This window comes from Phyllostomus hastatus, unplaced genomic scaffold, assembly GCF_019186645.2.
Source record: "Phyllostomus hastatus isolate PE091 unplaced genomic scaffold, TTU_PhHast_1.1 phas_contig_86, whole genome shotgun sequence".
Taxonomy (NCBI): Eukaryota; Metazoa; Chordata; class Mammalia; order Chiroptera; family Phyllostomidae; genus Phyllostomus; species Phyllostomus hastatus.
In genome coordinates, this window is record NW_025333977.1 from 49,252,958 (window position 1) to 49,273,136 (window position 20,179).

Sequence of the window (20,179 nt, forward strand, 5' to 3'; positions counted from 1 at the left end):
ATTCATATTCAGCAAAAACTGGCAACAACCTAGTCATCAACTGGCGAAAAGCTAGGTAAGCTGTGGCCCATCCATATGATAAAGTACTGCTTGGTAATGAAAAGGAACGGACTACGGGTGCACACAATAACATGGATGGCTCAGAAATGTGTTATGTTAAGTGAAATAAACTCAAAAGGCTGCATATTATATGATTCTCTATATATGAAATTCTGGAAAAACCAATCAGACAAGGACAAAAACAGACCAGTGGTTGCCCAGGTTTAGTGATGGGGAGGAGACTGACCACAGAGGGGGACAAGAGAAATTTAGGGGGTGATAGAAGTATTCTGTATCTTGATTGTGGTGGTATTTATATGTCTGTACGCATTGGTCAAAATTCATAGGCCTGTACACCTGAAAAGGGTAAATTTTACTGTATATAAATTATACCTCAATAAGCCTGACTGCAAACAAAAGAGAGTAGGAGTAACAAAGTCTGGGTTGAGTAGGGTCTTGCAAACTTGAGAGATAGCCTCAGCAAAGGCGTCCATTTGGCAAGGAGGATGGGGGATCTTAGGAAAAGGCATGAGCATGGGGCCAAGAGTCAAACACTCAGGTTCCAGGCACTGTGGGAGCTTCAGCAGGTAAGGGGGTCTATTTTCCTCCCTGTAAAGTGAGCATGTCCCAGGGACAGCCTGGGAAACGGTCAAGCATTTGAAATCTGAGGTTTGCATTATAGCATCTTTTCTAACTCTGTGAACATCCTGAACCTTGATTTGAAACCTTACCTGAAAAATAAGGCTAATTCTACCCCTGTCTTAGGTTTGTGAAATTTCAATGATATCAGTGTAGGTGGCACATAGCAGGTACCCAGCAGAGGTTGGCTGTGGTGCCCCTACTGGAGGTCCATCCCACCACTGTTCTTGATCTCACCTCCTCAAAGATTCTGCTGAGGAATGCTCTCCTCTCTCTGTCAGTTGTCAGTCTCCTCCTCTATTGGATCCATCCCAACAGCACATAAACATGCTGTCATTTTCTTATCTTAAAAACAAACCTCACCCAAGTCCTCCTCCAGCTATTGCTCTTGAGCCCACCGTACAAATGTGACATTGCTCAAGGCAATATTGAGCTTCCAGCTGCCCAGCCCAATGGTCATTTCTTTATTCTCATCTTGCCTGGCCCACATTCGACACAGTGGCTGACTCCTTCCTCCTGGAAATGCTTTGTTCCCCTGGTTCCTGAGACTACACTTTCTTCTTTTTGTTGTTCCTCACCAGCTGCTATCTTGATCTACTTGTTGGTTCATCCTCATCTGAGTCATCTGGAGGCTGACACAGTTCTCATTTGTCTTCTCTTCTCTCTCATCACTTGCTCCCTTGGTGCTTTATCCAGTTCATGACTTTTCCTAGAAGCACCCTCAAATGGGTATTTCCAGCCCAGACTTCCCCCTCAATGCACACTTGCATGGCTTCCAATTACCTATCGAATATCTTGAATGGGGTGTTGAATAGGCATCTCAGTGTATCCCAAACTGAACCCATATTTCTTCTTTTCTTGCACTTGCTTCCTTTATCCTTCTTCATCTCAGTGGCTGGCAGGTCCATTCTTCCTTGGCATTATCCTTGATTCTTCTTCTCTTACTCTCACATTTAACATGCAACCCATCTGGAAAACCTGTTGGCACTACCTCCAGAATCTGGTCACTTCTCACCATCTATACTGTCCCACCCTGGTCTGAGCTGCCACCATGTCTCACTGAGGTGACTCCAGGAGGTCTCTAACTGATCTCCCTGATCCTACCCCTTCGTCCTACAACCTGCTGTCAACCCAGCAGCCAGAAAGACCTTTTAAAAGTGAATTGCTTGATATCAAACCCTTGCAAACTCTAATCTCAACCAGAGGATAAATCAAATCATCACAATGGCCTATAAGGTCATACATGATTGAGCTCCTTGCCAGACCCCTAACTCCTCTGCTACCGATTTCCTTGCTCACTGTGCTCCAGCCATCAGTCTCCTTATGGTACTTCAGACATGGCAGAACACTCCTACCTCAGGGCCTCTGCAGGTTCCTTCTGCCTGGATATGCCCCTAGGTATCCTGCTGGCTTGCTCTGCCACTTCTCTGTCTTTATTTAAATGTCACTTTCCCAGGGAAACCTCCTTTAAACACCTTATCTTAAGTCACAACCCCCTGTCCAGTTGCCTCCCCACTCCCAAACCCCTTTCCTTGCTTTATTTTTCTACACAGCATTTATTACCATTGACAAACTCTATATTTTTACTTATTTGCTTATTCTTTGTTTCCCCCATGGTAAGAGGGCAGGTGTGTTTGTCTGTTTTATTCATGCTGTATTCCTAGTGCCTCAAGATGCCTGGAACAGTAGATCAGCATTTCTCAACATTTTTTTATTGTCACTTCCCACCCCAGGAGTCTTTGTGCACATTTCTTCTAATTACTCTTCCCCAAGGAAATTTTTAATACTGCAGGTATATTGTCTATTTGTTTCTGTGTTGTATTGCTATCTGTGTTGTAAATACATATACACTTTTTAAGTAATGCATTTTTTTCTCAAAGAACCAACTTTCGCCCCCCCACCCCAGGGATACACTTACTGCTGTTAAGAATGCATGATGTAGCTGTTCAACATACATTTGTGGGATGGATATGTTTTGCTTAAAATAGGATGCAAGAATGGAGCCTGAGGCGGTCAGTAGGTCTCAGGTTCCTTGGTGGAAGCTACTGATTCTGACTAAGGGAGTTAGCACCACAATGGAGAGGGGGAAGGAAGAAGAGGAGCAGATAGTCCATTTAGCAACGTGGGCCAGAGGAGAGGTAGAGAGAGGTTGGCAGTGTATAGTGTGATGGGAGTTCTGGTTAAGAATCAGAATTTGTTCATTGAGTCAGGCAGTCACTGCTGACCTTGATGTAAGCTGTTTCTGGGGGCTGGTGGTAACAGACGCTGCATTGAAAGTGTTTTTAGAGAGAATCTAGGGCAATGGAGATAAAATAAAGTAGTCACCAGAGGTAGGTGATAGAACCCAGTAAGTTTTGTTTTATTTTTTCAGTAGCTGAAAGACCTTGCTAGCAACCGGAATAGAATTTCAAATCTCTTTATTAAAAGAAAATCTTTAATCCAGTGTACTTCAGTGATTGTTGACACGTTACATGGAAACCGACTACTGTTTAATACCAAGTTTAAAGTTTGGGATTTGGGAAAAGAATTCATCTCAAACCTGAACATGACAAAGCTCTTTTGTCAGCAGGGCCAGAGGACTGGGGGAGGATAAATTTGCTCCTTGTTCCTGTTAGTTTGTCCGAAGCTCAAACTATGTGGAAACTTTCCTTTTTGATGAATAACATTATAACATTGAAATGGAAATTAAGATAAAAATTTCACCCACAATCCTACCAACATAAAAAACAAAATTCTCCTTTATTTTTATTCCTTTGAAATCTTTGTCAATGTTAATATTTATTTCTTATATTGCTGTAATCAAAATGTAGTTTTAAGGTCACATTCTCTTCTTGTTCTCAGACTATAAGCATTTTCCCATATTATAAATATTGTTTTCAAAACTACCATTTAGATAACTACCTGGCTTTTCCATCAAACTGGTGTAAGACAAACTATGGTCTTCTGTGGTTCCAGTATCCTAGCTAATGCTTTCATGAACGTCTTTGAGTACATACCACTTTTTCTTATTATAGGGTGGATGATGAATGGGCATAACCTTTCTGGATGAATTCCCAGGAAAGGAATTGCTTGGGTCAGAGTGCTTTCTAAAAGAATGTGTGTATGTACATATATATGTATGTATATGTATACATATATACACATATATACACACACACATAATTTATGTATTTATATATGAATAATATATAATATATATAAGTTATATATATAGAGAGAGACTTAAAGAACGTGTTATATTTTGTAACAAACATATTACATTCCACCATTTCAACCCTGGTTCAAAGCTCAGTTTCTCCTCCATGAAGTCTTGAAGACAGAGGTTTCTGATTAGATTTCTATTCAGAAACAGGGAGCTAGAAGAAACTTATCATTGCTTCACTTTCCTAATAAGAGAAAGTGCCCAAGTCTCAGAAGGCAGAGGGGAAGAGAGGTAATTTACATTGTGTAAGTTTCTCAGCCAGCAGAGCAAGGCTGCTATGCTCTCATTTATATAGTCTGCTATTATGAATCTGAGCTAAGTCACAATAATGACATAGAGTGAAAACACAGTCCCCAGGATGCTCTCTGTAGGAAATTTACCCTTCTGCAGTCATTTGCTGGGGGCCTATTCTTTGGGCTGTGTCCCCTGCCTCTACACCCCCACGCTCCTGGTCAGGTGGTGACTCCTCAAGCCTCTGAGCTGTGGCACTCCCCATTCTGCAAAGCCTCTTTCAGTCATTTCATCTTCTATCCCTTGTCAAATATTCCAACCTTAGCCCCACTCCTAAGTACCTATCCTATCCCCACCTCCATTTCCTTTAGTCTTACATGCCTGGCTTGCAAAAGGCTTAAAAATCTTTAGTAGACTGAATTCTTCCATTTCACAGAGAAAACACAGGCTATCAGGAGAATTCTCTCAACTTTTGAGTCCCCTGCTGCCATCCACCCACGCTTTCTCTTTGGTATATGTCCAACCTTTCCTGTATTCTTAGTGAAAAAAAATTTTTCCCCTTGTCTAAGGCTTGGCCTTCTCCATGTATCAGACCCACCCTTTTCCACCTCTGCAGGGTACTTTCTATATCTATAAACTACCTTTCCTTTCTGTCTTCAGACTTTCCTTCCTACTGCCTGCTCCCTCAGCATAGAATCATGCTCAAAGCTCAAGATCCTCCCACTATAAACACACACACACCCACCCACAACACACACACACACACACACACACACACACACACACACACACACCCCAGCGCGCACGCGCGCACCTAGTCTGGCCTTTGGGTTCTAGCTGCAGCCTGACCTAAGCCTTTCTCTGGGTCCTCAACTCCCATTTCCTCTTCAGCTGCTACCAGGACCTGCCTTCCCCACCACTTCATCAGGACTGCTTTAGAAAAGGGGCCCTGTGAACTTCTGGTATAAAATTTCAAAGGACTATTTTCATTTAACATCTCTGTAGTGCTTAAGACCATTGGTTAGTCCTTCCTTGTTCAAGGTTTTACTGTGGTTCTCTTCCAACCACTGACCCTCCCCTCTCAGTCTCCTTTGCAAGTCCCTCCTCCTCTATTTATACACATTGATGTTTCCTAGAACACATCTTTGTCCACTTCTGATTCGATTCCCCTTCCTGGGAAAACTCTTCAGCTACAGCTCCAACTACCACCTCTAATCTGCTGGTTCCCGCTTCTGTAGCTCCATCCTGGGCCCCTCTCATGCCCTCCAACTGTGCACCACCCATGGATGTCTCTGGTTGCTGGCCCATAACTGGTACCTCATTCAACATGACCACAGATAATGTCATCTTCCCTCTAGACTTTCTCCTCCTGTAGTCCTTATCTTTGTGAATTATGACAGCCATCTGTTTAGCAGAAATCTGGGATTTATCCTGTCACCAAGTTCTGTTGATCATTGCTTCTGATTATTTGGAAATATTTCTCCTCCTTTCCATCCCTCTGACAATGCTTTGGTTTGGGACCTCAAATATTAGGGGAACCTGCTGACTGGCATCCCCAGTTCTCTGGGTCTTCTTCCAATCCATCTTCTGTCCTGTCACATACTGCTTAACACCCTTAAATGGCTTCCCATTGCCTACAAGAAAAAATTAGCTGCTTCAGTACAGCAAGCAAAGTCACATTCTGATCACTGTCTTCCTCTCCCACCATATTCCTCCTCCCCCTTTCTCTCACACACACTATGTACTGTGGACACAATAGACTCTTCATACCTTAGCTCATGCTGTTCCTTTGCTTGGCATGACTTCTTCAGTGCCATCTAGTGAAATCCAACTTATGCTTAAGAATTTTCCTCTGATTTTCCTATGCCTTGACCTGAGAGTAACTCTTCTTCTTGGAACTTTTTGTGATGGTAGTTAGTGCTATTCAACCACCTGTAGTTCTGGTTCTTCCCCACCCTTGGCTCATGGTAGGATTGCACATCTTGGCTCCCCTGAAGTTAGGTATGGCTAGGAAACATGACTTGGCCAACAAAATATTTTATGAGTAGAAGTGGCATGTGTTTGTTGTAAGTGAGAATTGAGTTGCTAGTGTGAAATGCTCTACAACTTTTTCTCTGTTACAACAAATGGCAACATTCCAGAAGGTGGCTGCATCCTGGACTGACCTACAGCTGATCTCTGAAGAATATGTACCATGAGCAAAAAGTAAATCTTTGTTGACTTAAATCAGTGATATTTGGACTTGTTACTAAAACATAACCTAGCCCATTCTGACAGATATATCTGTACTGCTTTTACAAGTGGTTGGTTATTTAAAAACACTTCTGCTAGTGCCTGAGTTGTTTGTGAAAAAATGCCCTCTCTCATTCCCCTCATCTCCTCAGTCTAGAAAAATGCTTAGGAACATAATAGGTACCTGATGATCTTTTATTTTTGTTGGGGGAGTGAAGACATATACGAAGTCTGCCTGTAAAAAGTCCAGCCACAGTTAATATAACAAGAAAGGTTTTCATGACATCACTGTAACCTGGCAGCCAAGGAGAGTGGACTAGAATGTGCATGCATGAATAATGATGACTTCACTATACTAGTCAGTGGGGGTGGTAGATGCTGTTGAGTGAGTAGCACATTCAAATTGACTGAGCGAGTAGAGCAATCGATCTGCATCAGATTTTGTGTTGAACTTGAACACTCCTCCAAAGAAAATATTTGGATGATTCAGAAGGCCACAGCTATGGGCAACTGGTGATTGGCAGCTTCGTTATGACAAGATGCCTACTCATGCATCACATCTCATGCAGAGTTTTTTGATGAAACATGAAATCACCCAGGCGACTCAGTCCCCCTACAGCCCGGATTGGGTTCCCTGCAACTTCTGGCTTTTCCCCAAACTAAAATCACCTTTGAAGGGGAAGAGATGTCAGCACCTTGATAAATTCAGGAAAATATGATGGGACAGCTGATGGCAATTGGGAGAACTGTGTGAGGTCCCAAGGTACCTGCTTTGAAGGGGACTGAGGAGTCATTGTTCTATGTAAAATGTTCCTTGTATCTTGTATCTTCTTCAATAAATGTCTCTATTTTTCCTAGTATGTATACCCTTTAACTTACAAAGAATTTGTGTCTTATATGCCAAGTAATGATATTTACAATAGATCATTAGAAGGTAATAAGATAAAAAACTATTTGTTTTTACTAAATGCTAAGTATGCTCCTTTGTTGCTTGCCATTAACTCATTTTTATTTGATATCTCTAAATGTATGGCTTTCATTTTGGTTGCCTTAAAATTTATTTTATTTCTATCTGCTGAGTTCTTTTGTTATATTTTATTCTAAATATATCCTTTTATATACTACTGGTTCCAGTCTAAGAGTCACATCTTTTATCTTACAATTTTTAAAACAAGAATTACTAAAGTCAGTCTAAACCTATAATTAACCAAGAGTATTAGACAGTTGGAATATCATTCACCACCAAAGCAGCAAGATGGGAGGAGTTGCTGGGAAGGGAGACAAACAGCGAGGCATTAACTGAAAGGTAACATGGCAGGTTGGAAAAAGCATAACTTTTGGAGTTAGAGGAGTTTGAGATTACTCTGGCTTTGTAATTTACTACTCATGTGGGCCTCTACATGCCTCAGTTCTTTTTTCTGTAAATGAGGATAGTAATAGAAATAAACCCTAGAACTTTTGAATTGTTTTATTTATCTTCACCTGAGGACATACTTATTTTTTCAGAGGAGGGGAAGGGGAGAGAGAAAAAAAAAGAAACATTAATGTGAGAGAGAAATATTGATTGGTTGACTCTTGCATGTGCCTCGACCAGGGACTATACCCACAACCTAGACAGGTGCCTTGATCAGGAATCGAACCCCTGGCCTTTTGGTTTGGAGGATGACTGTCCAATCAACCAAGCCATACCAGCCAGGGAAGAACATTTGAGTTCTTGATCTGACTTTCCTCTCAGCCCACTCCTGGCCAGTCATTATGAAAATCCAGTAGAAGACATTCCCTGACATATGCTGAATGTATTCATCCCCTTTAATATCACCATAATCTCACAAGAGAGATCATTTATGTGAAAGCTATTTGTAAATTTTAAGTAGTTGCCTAATTTTTTAACACGATGAGATTTGTGTTCCCACTGAGAAGAATGGGAGAAATAAGAACTCAGAGCTGGGAGCATATCTGCATTTTTAAATCTCAGGATCAGTCATTGTGGGTGGGAGCCCATGGGTGGTCAGCACACATCTGTACATTGGGACCAACGATCCCCTGCGAGGAGTTTTTATATTACATGGGATTCAAGAGATTGTTCTATCTTGCAGCTCAGATTTTTACTTTTTTTTTTTCCTGACCAGGTGGGTGACTATTGCTATAAATAAACCAGGAACTTTGGATTTATAGTTTAATTACTTATTCGATACCTGTTTTCCTCAGCATCAGACAGATTGTTCCCATTCTCATTTCTATTTTCCTTGTGCAGTTTCTTGGAGTTTTCTGTAATGGGTTGTCTCAGTTGATGTTTGGGCTGATGGCACACCTCTAAAGAGGAGCCTAATAGTCTCTTTGGAAGGAGCAGGGCCCTTCTGCAGGTGACAGGCAGATGGAGGTCAAAATGTTAGCTGTATTTCTGATAAAGCCAATGGAGAACGTGGCTTACATCATCCACCAAGTGCTGCTGCATTAGGCAGCCTCATCCACCCAGCTTTGGGCAGGGCTGGACAGCCGGAGCCCTGCTGTCCAGCACAGAGCTGCCTCCTTCACCTTGACCAGGTGGAAAGCAGGCTCCTGTCACTTGTGGGAAGATGTGGAAAGAGGAAAAGCCTAGGGCCTGAGAGCCAAGTATGCTCAGTTTCTTATTGCAAAGTCTTCAGTCAGATCACTCATTCTCTCTGAGGCCCAGTGGGTATAGACAGAGTGTGAGACCCTTCATGGAACAGCTAAAGGAATGAAAAGCAGGGATATCAGCTTAAGTTTGACTAGAAAACCTCCCAACTGTGTGGAAATAGTGCTAACTACTACTTCTTCCCTCTGTCTGCCTTCTGATGTGCTCCCCTGACAACTCCCTAACAATGAGGGCTCTGACCCAGGACCTCACCTGATTCCACCTGCCTTGGCCACCACCTACCTCAGTAGTTCTCACCTCTGACTGCACATTAGAATCACCTGGGGAGTCTCTAAACAGTTCTGTGCTCAGGCCCCGCCTCCAGAGAGCCTGATTCAGTGGGGAAGGGCCTTGGAATCTCTAGTTTTAAGGACTCCCTGGGTGACTGTAAAGCGCAGCCAAGGTTGCGGACCACTGATCTAATGGTTTGGGTCTCGTCAACCCTTTTTGCCTTCATCTGGCCAGAAGTAAAATGCACATAGCACCATCTGTGAAGCTCTCAGAATGAAGGCAGCCTCAGACAATGATGCCAGCAAAGGAGCAGCAACTTTTCCTAGGTTAAAGCCATAATGATAGCTTCAGAGGTCCCGTTTTTCTTTGCAACTTGTCCTTCATATAAAAGCTATGTAAAAAAAAACAAAAAACGTTGTCTTTAGCCACTTGGTGCTCAGCTATTCATTTTCTTGAAAGGGAATAAGAAGGAACATTTCTTTCTTCTTACAGAAATGCTCTTGATCTGACTTCCCCCTCAGCTCATCTGCAGCCAGTCATTATGAAAATTCAGTAAAAGGCAATCCCTGACATACGCTCAATGCATTCATCTCCTTTAATATCCCCATAATCTCACACCTAGGTATTGTGCCAGGCTTCTGATAGCTGTGTGGTCAGGGAGAATGAAATCCATGACCCCAGCACTTAAAAGGGGGTGACTTGATGGCCCGATAGAACCATTTAAAATACAATTTTCTCAGTACCTCACCTGAATCCCTCTCAGCTCAAGTGTATCTACCTGACTGAAGCCTGTGTGGAGGAAGCCCCATCAGTGAGTCTTAATCACCAGTGGTGGCTTAGGGACGACAGCTGCTTTGGCACATATGTGCCTCTGATAACAGAACCCATTTAACTGCTCCTAATCCACAAGGTATGATTATGTCAGGGAAATGACTCCTGAGAATGGCTTTGCCACAGCTATAACATGCTAGGAGGGAGCAAAATATGAATTGTGCGTGAATTAGTCTGCCAGGGACAGTTTGCTGTTAGTCAGTTCTATCACACCAGTAATAAAAGTGTATCATACCACAACCAGTCTGGATGTTCAGCTGCATGACTAGATCAAAGGCAAATTTGTCATTGTTTAATGTAAATGAGTTCTGTTTTTAAATATATACCTTTAACTATGAATTTCCTGATATACTTGAGAGATAAAATGAGCTTCTTTTTTTAAAAAATGAGATTTTAATTTATGCTCTAATTCCCCAGTGTCTTTTAATGATTTTTTGGGGGGAGTAATTTGAAAATGAATAAAATTATATTAATCTCCTGTTCTTTTTGTCCCTGCCTTCTTTTTTTCATGCCACCCCAGGACAGCACTACCATTTGGGTAATTGCTAGGGTGAAATAGTTGTAGTCAAAGTAACTAACTCTGAAGATTGTACCATGAACGTTTTTGTTGCTGGTGATCTTAAGTCAGGTCACCACATGTGCCATTAGATATCTCTGCCTTAAATGTAAATAGTCAACATCATGATAATAAGGTTACAAAACTGAAAGATTAGTAATTAGTGTGCTGCTGCTCAACCTAGACTATTAAACAGGCTTGGCTTGGCTATTTTACCTTCCAAAGAAAAGTCAAAGATGGGGCGCGGACATCAGGGCCACTGCAATGTGAACAAAAGAGACAATAAGTAAACTCAAGTCTTAAGGCCAAGTACCATCTCATGGATACATGAGAACTAGCTCTCGTGAAGTCCTAACATTGCTTTTTAAATAAATGAAATTCAAGGCTATTCCTACATTTTTGCGTCCCCTTGGTATATTGTAAGGTAGCCAAACATGACAGAACAATGAGTATGGTCCATCATATGCGTCTGAATTTCAATCCCAGGTCCACTCCTACTAGCTCTGTGACTTCAGGAAATTTTTGTGATCTCTCTGAGTTTCCCATTTCTGTATTTGTTTAAGAGGAATAGTATCATAACACCTCTATGTAAGAGCTGGAGATAAAACATGCAAGACACCTGGCACCCATGAGGCACCCAACAAATGGGCAGCTGAAATAAGTATTTTTTTTTCTTCTGGGCTGTCTGAAAGTCCTTAGAGAAGAGGAATCACTCTCAGAGATTAGAAGAGCAGCAAATTGTGAAAACAATTCTGGAGTCATCCTCCAACAGGTAAAGTTCATATTCCAGCGCTAGGTTCTGGAAGTCCCACTTTGGACCTGCCATGCAGCTTCAGAAGGAGCTGCACCAGCCTCTGCTTCTTCTCTCAGGTAAGCACAGGTCAACAACCTTACTGGCTGTTAGGGTGAAGGGTAATTCAAACATCCAGGCACTTTATGCCTTATGATCGGTGAATTCAACCACTTACATTTAGAGTGATTATTGACATACAAGGACATACTACTGTCATCTTATCATTTGCCATCTGGGTGTTTTGAAGTAGAAGATAATTTAAAAGGAAAGAAGATGTGTGTGTGTGTTATATATATGCACACTTACACACATATACAAAATTATAATTCTCAAAGCTCATTCTGTAAATTTTTTTCTGGTAAATATATTGTTGGTAGTTGTTAGGGAGGAGGGAGAGATAGATGTTTTCTTCTTTGACTAGGCAAAGAGAACCAGAAATTTCTTTCCTCAAAAACTTTCCCCCATATTTCTCACCAATTTGAGGATAATTGCTGCTTTATTTCCTGCTTTGGGGAAAGAATACCCTTGAAGTATTAAATATATTGGTCATTCCTAACTTCTTGCCATTATCAGTTTAAGAAATCAGATTCAACATTTCCAGTCAAGATGAAGGTGTGGGTAGAAATGCTTTGCCTCCTCATGCAAACATAAAAAGAATTACAATTAGATCTCAAAACAAATAACAACCAGAACCATCAGAAAACTGAGCTGTATGGAAATATGACAACCAGGGATTTAAAGAAGCCACATTCATCTAGATGAGTAGGAGGGGTGGAACTGCAGAGATGGGTGGAGAGGCACTGAGATGAAGTGCAGTGTGGAGAGGTGGGGGGCACAGCAGAATAGACAGTCCAAAATTCATGTGTGGTGGATAAAAATCAGGAGGGATACCTTGGAAGCAAGTGACCCCAGCCCCAGGCCAGAGACTGCACAGCCCATGGTTCCAGTGCCAAGAAGATAAATCCCCATAACTTCTGGCTGTAAAAACCAATGGGGGCTGGGGTGGTGGAAGAAGCTGCTGGATTTTCAGGAGACTCCATATAAAGGGCCAGCATGGACTTACAACTTACACAGACCCACCCACTCTGGGACACAGCACCAGGGCAACAGCCGGAAGGATGCCAGTCACATACAGGAAGTGGGTGAAGTGACCAGAAATGGAGTGGGTGCCGGGCAAACCTCCAGAAGCCAGGCAGCAGTGTTGTACCCTCCCCACTCCGAGCCCTGCCCTCTACACAGAGCCACTAAGCAATAAAGTGGGTAGTCCTATCTTGACAATTACCTAAGTGTTCGCCCCACACAATTTACAGGTGCCTTTTTGACAATAGGCCATGCTACTAAGACAGGGAGTCAAAGCAGCTCTACCTAATACACAGAAACAAACACAGAGAGGCTGCCAAAATGAGGAGACAAAGAAATATGGCCCAAATGAAAGAACAGAAAAAAACCCAGGAAAAAAAAACTAAACAAAATGGAGATAACCAAGCTATCAGATGCAGAGTTCAAAACACTGGTGATCAGGATGCTCAAAGAACTCATTGAAGATGGCAACAACATAAAGGAAGAAATGAAGTTTACATGAAGTAAAATAAAGAAAAATCTACAGGGAACCATTAGAAAAGAGGAGGAAGCTGGGATTCAAATAAGGGGAAAAAAAGCATTCAACCAGAACAGTAAGAAGAAAAAAGAATTTTTTAAAAATGAGGATAGTATAAGGGCCCTCTGTGACATCTCCAAATGTACCAATATCCAAATCATAGTGATGATGCCAGAAGGAGAAAAGGAAGAACAAAAAATCAAAAACTTTTTTGAAACAATAATGAAAGAATACTTTCCTAATTTGGCAAAGGAAATAGAGAAGTCCAGGAAGCACAGAGTCCCAAACTAGTTGGACCCAAAGAGGATCAGACCAAGATTCATCATAATTAAAATGTCAAAGGTTAAAGACAAAGAGAGAATTCTAAAAGTAACAAGAGAAAAGCAGGGAGTTACCTACAAAAGAATTCCCTAATTTCATAAGATTATCACCTGATTTCTCAAAAGAAACTTTGCAGGCAAGAAAAGACTGGCAAGAAGTATTCAAAGCAATGAAAAGCAAGGACCTATAACCCAGAGTACTCTATCCAAAAAAGCTATCATTTAGAAGTGAAGGGAAGATAAAGGACTTCCCAGACAAGGTAAAGCTAAAGGAGTTCATCATCACCAAGTCCTTATTATATGAAATATTAAGGGGATTTTTTTTAAGAAAAAGATCAAAACTATGAACACTAAAATGACAACAAATTCACAACTATCAACAACTGATTTAAAAAAAAAGAAAAAAAAAACAAACTAAGCAAACAAGCAGAAGAGGAACAGAATCATAGATATGGAGGTCACTTGGAGGGTTATCAGCTGGGAGGGGAATGGGAGAGAATGAGAGAAAAGGTGCAGGGATTAAGAAGTATAATTGGTAGGTACAAAATAGACAGGAGGAGGTTACGAATAGTATAGGAAATGGAGAAGCCAAAGAACTTATATGCACAACCTGTGGACATGAACTAAGTGGGGGAGGGATTGCTGGAGGGAAAGGGGATACCAGGCAGAGGGGGGCTAGGGGAAAAAATTGGGACAAATGTAATAGCATAATCAATAAAACATATTTTTTTTAAAAGGCTGGTCTTGTCCTTGAGATCAGAGGTGTTGGCTACATGCAACTAGTTAGATTTTATTTATTTATTTTTAGAGAGGGAAGGGAGGGAGAAAGAGAGAGAGAGAAACATCAATGTGTGGTTGCTGGGGGCTGTGGCCTGCAACTCAGGTATGTGCCCTGACTGGGAATCCAACCTGCGATGCTTTGGTTCACAGCCCGCACTCAATCCACTGAGCTACGCCAGCCAGGGCTAATAAAACACATTTTTTAAAAAAGAAATCAGATTCAGGAAAGAGGAATTTTACAGTGTGAACTGAAGAGGAATTTCTAGGAAAAATGGAGAAACAATTGGAGGAAATAGAAATTCAGCCTCTCACTATCTTTCGACCGTCTTGTTTTATTTTCTCAACAGTACCATCTAAATTGAGTGCATGTGGCTGCTCCTGCTCTCTGGAACCCACCAACTCATTTTCCTAGATTTCCAAGATGTCTCATTTATTTTCTCCTCTTTTTAACTTGCAATTTTCTACACCAAAAGTTAAAGGTTATGATGGAGAAAAAAGGAAGCATTTACTTTGATAATAAAATTCATTTAGGTCCTGACAATTGGTAGGTATTTCAAATACTTTAAGAATCATGAGCTTTGAGGACCAAAGAGTAAAGGCACACAAAACTTACCTTCTGATGATGAACTAAAAATCTGTCAGCAAAGGCTTTGTGAGGCTGTCACTAGAAGGGTCATGCAATTTTAAAGCTGGGAGGACCTTTTCTAGAATAGCTAGCCCCATATTATATAGATCATAGAGAGTTTGAAGTGAAAGAGATGTTAGAAATCACCTAGTTTTACTCCCTATTTTATAGATGCAAGGGCTGACATGAAGTGACATGATTTGCTCAAGGTCTGATCATCAGCGAGTGGCAGAGACCAGCCTCAAACCCAGGTTGCTTAATCTAAATAGTGTCAGTTTACCAAATATTTAAAATACTAGGTACCTCTTTGGAACATAAACTGTGCTAGGTCCTGTTTGAGAGAGCACCGGGGTGAATAATACACAGCCCCTGCCTTCTTGGGGTTCAGGATCCCCTTGCAGAGCAAAACACATTCTCAAATGCTCATAATTACAAGGTGATTTGAAATAATAGAGTGAACATCAAGGTCTGGAAAGGACAGAGGAGGAAAATTATTTGGCTGAGAGAAATTGAAGGTTTTTCCTTTACACTAGTGCTTCTTAGATATTACTCTCTTCTATTCCACTAATCACTTTTTTCCAGTGGGTGGACAACAAAATCTCTAGTTGCTGGACAGTTTAAAAATTTTTTTTTGTTAATGTTTGAGTACAACTGTCTCCATTTTCCCACCACCACTTTCCTCTGCCCTACTCACCCCCATGCTGGATGGTTTTAATGGGTGAGTAAGACTAGATAGTAGGGACCCGAGCTAAAAGGCAGTCGGGCCCAAGCATGCTAGGTGAGATGATGCAAGTCGCTTCCTTTCTTCATCCCTCTCACCAGCCAGTCTTTTATTCTACTCCCACCACTCCTGCTTCCACACAGGCCATGCACTAAGGAAGGGAGGAGAGACAGGCACTATTATCAGAAGAAGGTACATGAAAGAACTTTGCAGCTCTGTGTGGTTTGGCAGGGTGATGGGGGAGGTGCAGGGTGTGAGGATGGTGACCAGGAAATCACCTAGCGCAGGCAGGTGGGTTTAACAAGAGACAACAGTCACACTTGCAGGAGCCAGTGGAGACAGTGTCAGAGGTGACAGAGATCCTGAATCCCAACTCTTCTACCCCAAAATATGTTTGAGAAGCCACCTGCCTGCTCATAGAAGTAGTTTCAACATTCCCTCTGCACTCTGGACCACATACGTTATTTGGTAAAGAAAAACAACAACAAAAAAACCCAAAACCTCTGCTTATCTAAAATATGAAAGAAGATAATCCTCTGTTAAGCGTTTTACAAATTTTCAATCATTAAATTAAAATGCTTTGTATGACTGAAGTCGCAAGCTGTGATACATGATTGGTTAAATTTTATTTTTCACATTCTCCTCCTCACAAAAAAAGACTCCATATGTTTTTACCAGCTCATTTTACTGTCTTGGCAATGAAGAGACCAGCACATCTAGGAATGATTGATACCATATGATGCTTGGGTATCATACTTTGATGATGCTCTGCAGTGTTTCAAACCACCAAAACAGAAATCTACCCACACACACTGAGCTCAAAACTGACAGTGTTTGTCTCAATGGCACATTTAGAGTTTAAACATTATCATTAAAATTTTACAGGTGACATATCAGGAAAAATTAAGCCCGCCACTTGTGTTGCTTTGAAAGAAAAACAGTTCTTCATTGTAATGAATGAAATTGTGTGCTAGGTATGAATGCTAGTGACCTCTAGAAAATGAACCACTGACCCATAAATGGATGAGAACCAGCCAGAGTAAACGAGGCAGAAGTTTCCCAGCATATTTGTGCATGCAGGCAGGGAAGATTCTTGTTATAATTAAAAGAGATGGAGCAGTCAATAGGAACAAAAAGGACAACACTGCCTAACTGTTTTTCTGGTCTATTCATCCTCATGTTACACCATATATCTGGGTTTTAAAAGTTACAAAAACATTGCACATAAAAATAACACACATACCTTTACACAGAAACCAATAAAAATTCATCTAGAATATGGAGATCCAGAGTAAATCTCCATCTAAATTTGCACTCTGCAGTTTGACAGATCAGCCACCTTGAAATGGCTCGTGGACACTTGAACTTGGCTGGTCTGACTTGAGATGTGACACACCGAATTTCAAAGATTTAGCACCGAAGAAAAGAATGCAAAATATCTTGTTACTTTTTTATATCAACAGTTAAATTGACAGTGTTCTGGTCATCTTGGATTAAGGAAAAATAGGTCATTAAAATTAATTTCACTTGTTCACTTTCACTTTTTTTCTAATATGGCTATTAGAACATTAGAAATTACAGATGTGGCTTGTACTTATGGCTTACATTACCTTTCTGCTGGCCAATGCTGATCTAAGTTAAAAGTGTGGCAAACCAGGTAGCATTTAGCAATCCAACAAAATTGCAATATAAATTTACATTAACCGGTGATGACATGACAACATTAAGAAAACTGGACACAAACTTATGGATACTTTGATGAGTTACCACTTCCATTCCTGCTACACTTGGTGAGGTTCTGCAAATCCAAATGTTTGCTTAATCAAGTTCTGGGAAATGAGTTGTGCTCTAATTTTAAGTTGGATTCTAAGCTTTTCAGTATCTCTGGATTTTGCTACATGGAAGCTGTTACTGAGAAGACAGTTATGCCTGTTATTCTCTTGTATGGACAGGGCTGTATTTTTCTTTCAGGAAGACTTTCAGAGAGCTCTCTTCCTTCAAGGGTACATTAATGGGACATCCTGGACAGAGTGATGGCATTTTGAATGGCAAGACATGGACCACTAAGCTGTATTGCAAAGGGAGTGTAAACAGGGCTCAGTGTGTCCTGAGGCGCATCATTAGCACGTCTTTAACACTCAGAGGGGGTGTTTATTTAAACGAGCATTATGCTTTTTTAGGGAGTCCATTGGATCCATTTATTCTACAGTTTTCTAACTTTCTCTCACGTTCCATTGAAAAAGATACTTTTCTGCTTAGGAAGAAAAAAGTTATACTGTAAGTATACTTTGAGGGCCTCAGAAATGAGTGAGGTTTTAACATGTCTAGGATGGTGTATGGAGATGGTTGTCTCCACAGAACAAGCAAGCAAATGCAAAATTTTCTTAACTAGGCTGGGGGAAAATGTTGAGTCTCCTGGGGTTTAATATAATTCTGTGAGATAGGTGAGGGTATTGTCTGAAGCCCACCACCAGCTCAGGGCGACTTCACAGAAAGCAAGGGGCAGGGCGCCTGATTAGATCAACATTGTAGACAGTGCCAGCCTAGGACACAGCCGTGAAAACCCTTTTGTTGAACCACAGAGGCATGTGGCCCCGCAAGGATTAAATGAGACAAAATGTGCACAGTGCTTAGTGTCTAGCATGTGTTCAGAAAACATTATTGTTTTGAAACATTTCAGTGTAGAAAATGCAAAGACTCAGAAAATTCACTGTACGCTCCCTGCTTTTGTCTAAATTCATTTGTGAGAAGTGTTTACTCATGCTTTAAGCTGCCAGTAACTCATGGTTAAATCATTTCACTCATCTATTTTCCTTTTTCTATTTTGTAATACAGTTGCCAATCATTTGACATTCTGCTTTGTTCTCTGCCCCCTCCCCCATGAAAGATAAGCAACCCTCACAGTCCTATAACTTTAATAAACTAAAGCCATTCAGTCAAGAGTTGGTATCCACTTGATGAAATCTAGTGCATGATAATTTCTTGAAAAACTGAAGACTAATCCTTGGGGAATCTCTGGTGCCCTATGAAAATTCATATACTTATGAACTCACTATATGAGTTAAAGTTTGGTATCCAGTGACTGCTAAGAAGATATGAAGAATGTTGCAGAAATATAAATAGGTCAGCACTGAAATTTAATTAGACACTGCATATGTTAATAATAAATTCAATTTATTTAGCCTTCTACCTATGCTAGAGGAAAAAATACCCAGACAAAATAATAACTCATTTTAAATACCTCAATTGGTAACCTCCTTTCCTGAAGAGTGATTTATGCACTAATTTACTGGTTGTGTCTTCGAAAGATTGTTCAAACCAGCCCTTTTGAAATAATAATAATTTCTAAATGTGTGTTGTGAGAGATATAACAAATGACTTCTTATTAATTTTCATTTAATTAGTTGCCTATTCACATGATAATTTTTTAAAAGTTCTCTTCCTAAGATAAACAGGTTATAAATATTGAGGTTAAGACTTCTATTTCACAAAAATTGTGACGGAAAATCTGTTTCACATTGTCTACTTAATTTGTAGGTCAGTCCCTCACAAATTTTATATACTAAATAGGTAAGTATTTCTTTCCCAGTTAGTAAAGCCAATTGTTTTAAATTTCTATAGCCAAGTGACTTCAAATTGGTTTAAAGAATATTTATCATCAGGAGAGGATCTAGTAAGAATAACAGAAACAGGACAGGAGACAAACTCATGAACAAGGTAGAAAAGCAGCTAGGGCTGGTTAAGGAGCCCACAACACTGACTGACCTTTTCATAAAGAGCAAAATAAAAATCACCTCTTACAGCTTTCCTATTTCTCTAAGTCTTTCCCTTTTTTAAAAGATCCATACTTTCTTAAGTAAATATTAATATTCAAGAAGAATTTTAATTTTTTATCTTTTCAAAAAGTATAACTCCATAGCAACTCATTAACTACATGTTGTCATTATAAAAAATAGCAAGGATGAAATACTTAATAAAATAAACACAAAATAATTAAAACTAGGGAGAAGAGATTGCTCAGAACTGTCCTAGGTAATTCAAATGGTTCATACCTGCAAAGAAATCCTGCACCAGGCAAGGCTCTTAAAACAATTTCTTGCAACACTTGTGGGAGTGTTCCTAAGACATTAAAAAAAACCAAAATGCAATAGCTACTTACATGAGAACCGAAAGGGCCTTGCTCCTAATCCACACTGCCTCACGCCCTCTCCATGGAAAAGCCCGTACTGGACCTCACCCATGAACTTGTCCAGCTCCTGCCCTGAGGCGTTGACTAGCAGAGCCCCCGTTTTGCAGAAGAAGGTGGCTTTGATCCATAACGGTGTCCCCAGGGCTGTCACAACTCCAAGGGCACACACGAAGCTCAATACCCCGGCCATGCAAAAAATGACTTTCTTCTGTTGGTTTGGCATAATGAGAAGTGGCTTTTGTGAGGGTGAGGTTCAAAACCAAGACCTTTGTGAGTGATGAGAAGTGACTGTCCCTTTGTCAGCATTTATTACAGAGGCTGAACAGACAGAACCCAGCTGAAAAGGCAACTTCATCATCGCCGGAGGCTCTGGCCAGGTTAAATGTCAGTAGTATGCCAGGAAGAAGGCTTCTGCATCACACTTAGTTGGCTTTTCTCCTTTTTTGCTTTTACTTCTCTCTAATTTGAAATCTTTGGACTAAGAATCTGTAAAATAAAACTCTTTGAAACTGCCTTGAGTACCTCCTCTTGTGTCAC

At 40.7% G+C, this 20,179-nt stretch overlaps 1 protein-coding gene across 1 annotated transcript in view; it reads right to left on the minus strand.

The window, feature by feature from the left end:
• The window catches only part of CLRN1 (clarin 1), a 40,838-nt gene extending 20,973 nt beyond the window's left edge, over positions 1–19,865 (minus strand). Inside the window, exon 1 of the mRNA XM_045851821.1 lies at positions 19,613–19,865. Coding sequence (XP_045707777.1) covers positions 19,613–19,865 — 253 coding nt within the window. The remainder of the gene's footprint in view (positions 1–19,612) is intronic.
• Positions 19,866–20,179: the final 314 nt, after the last annotated feature.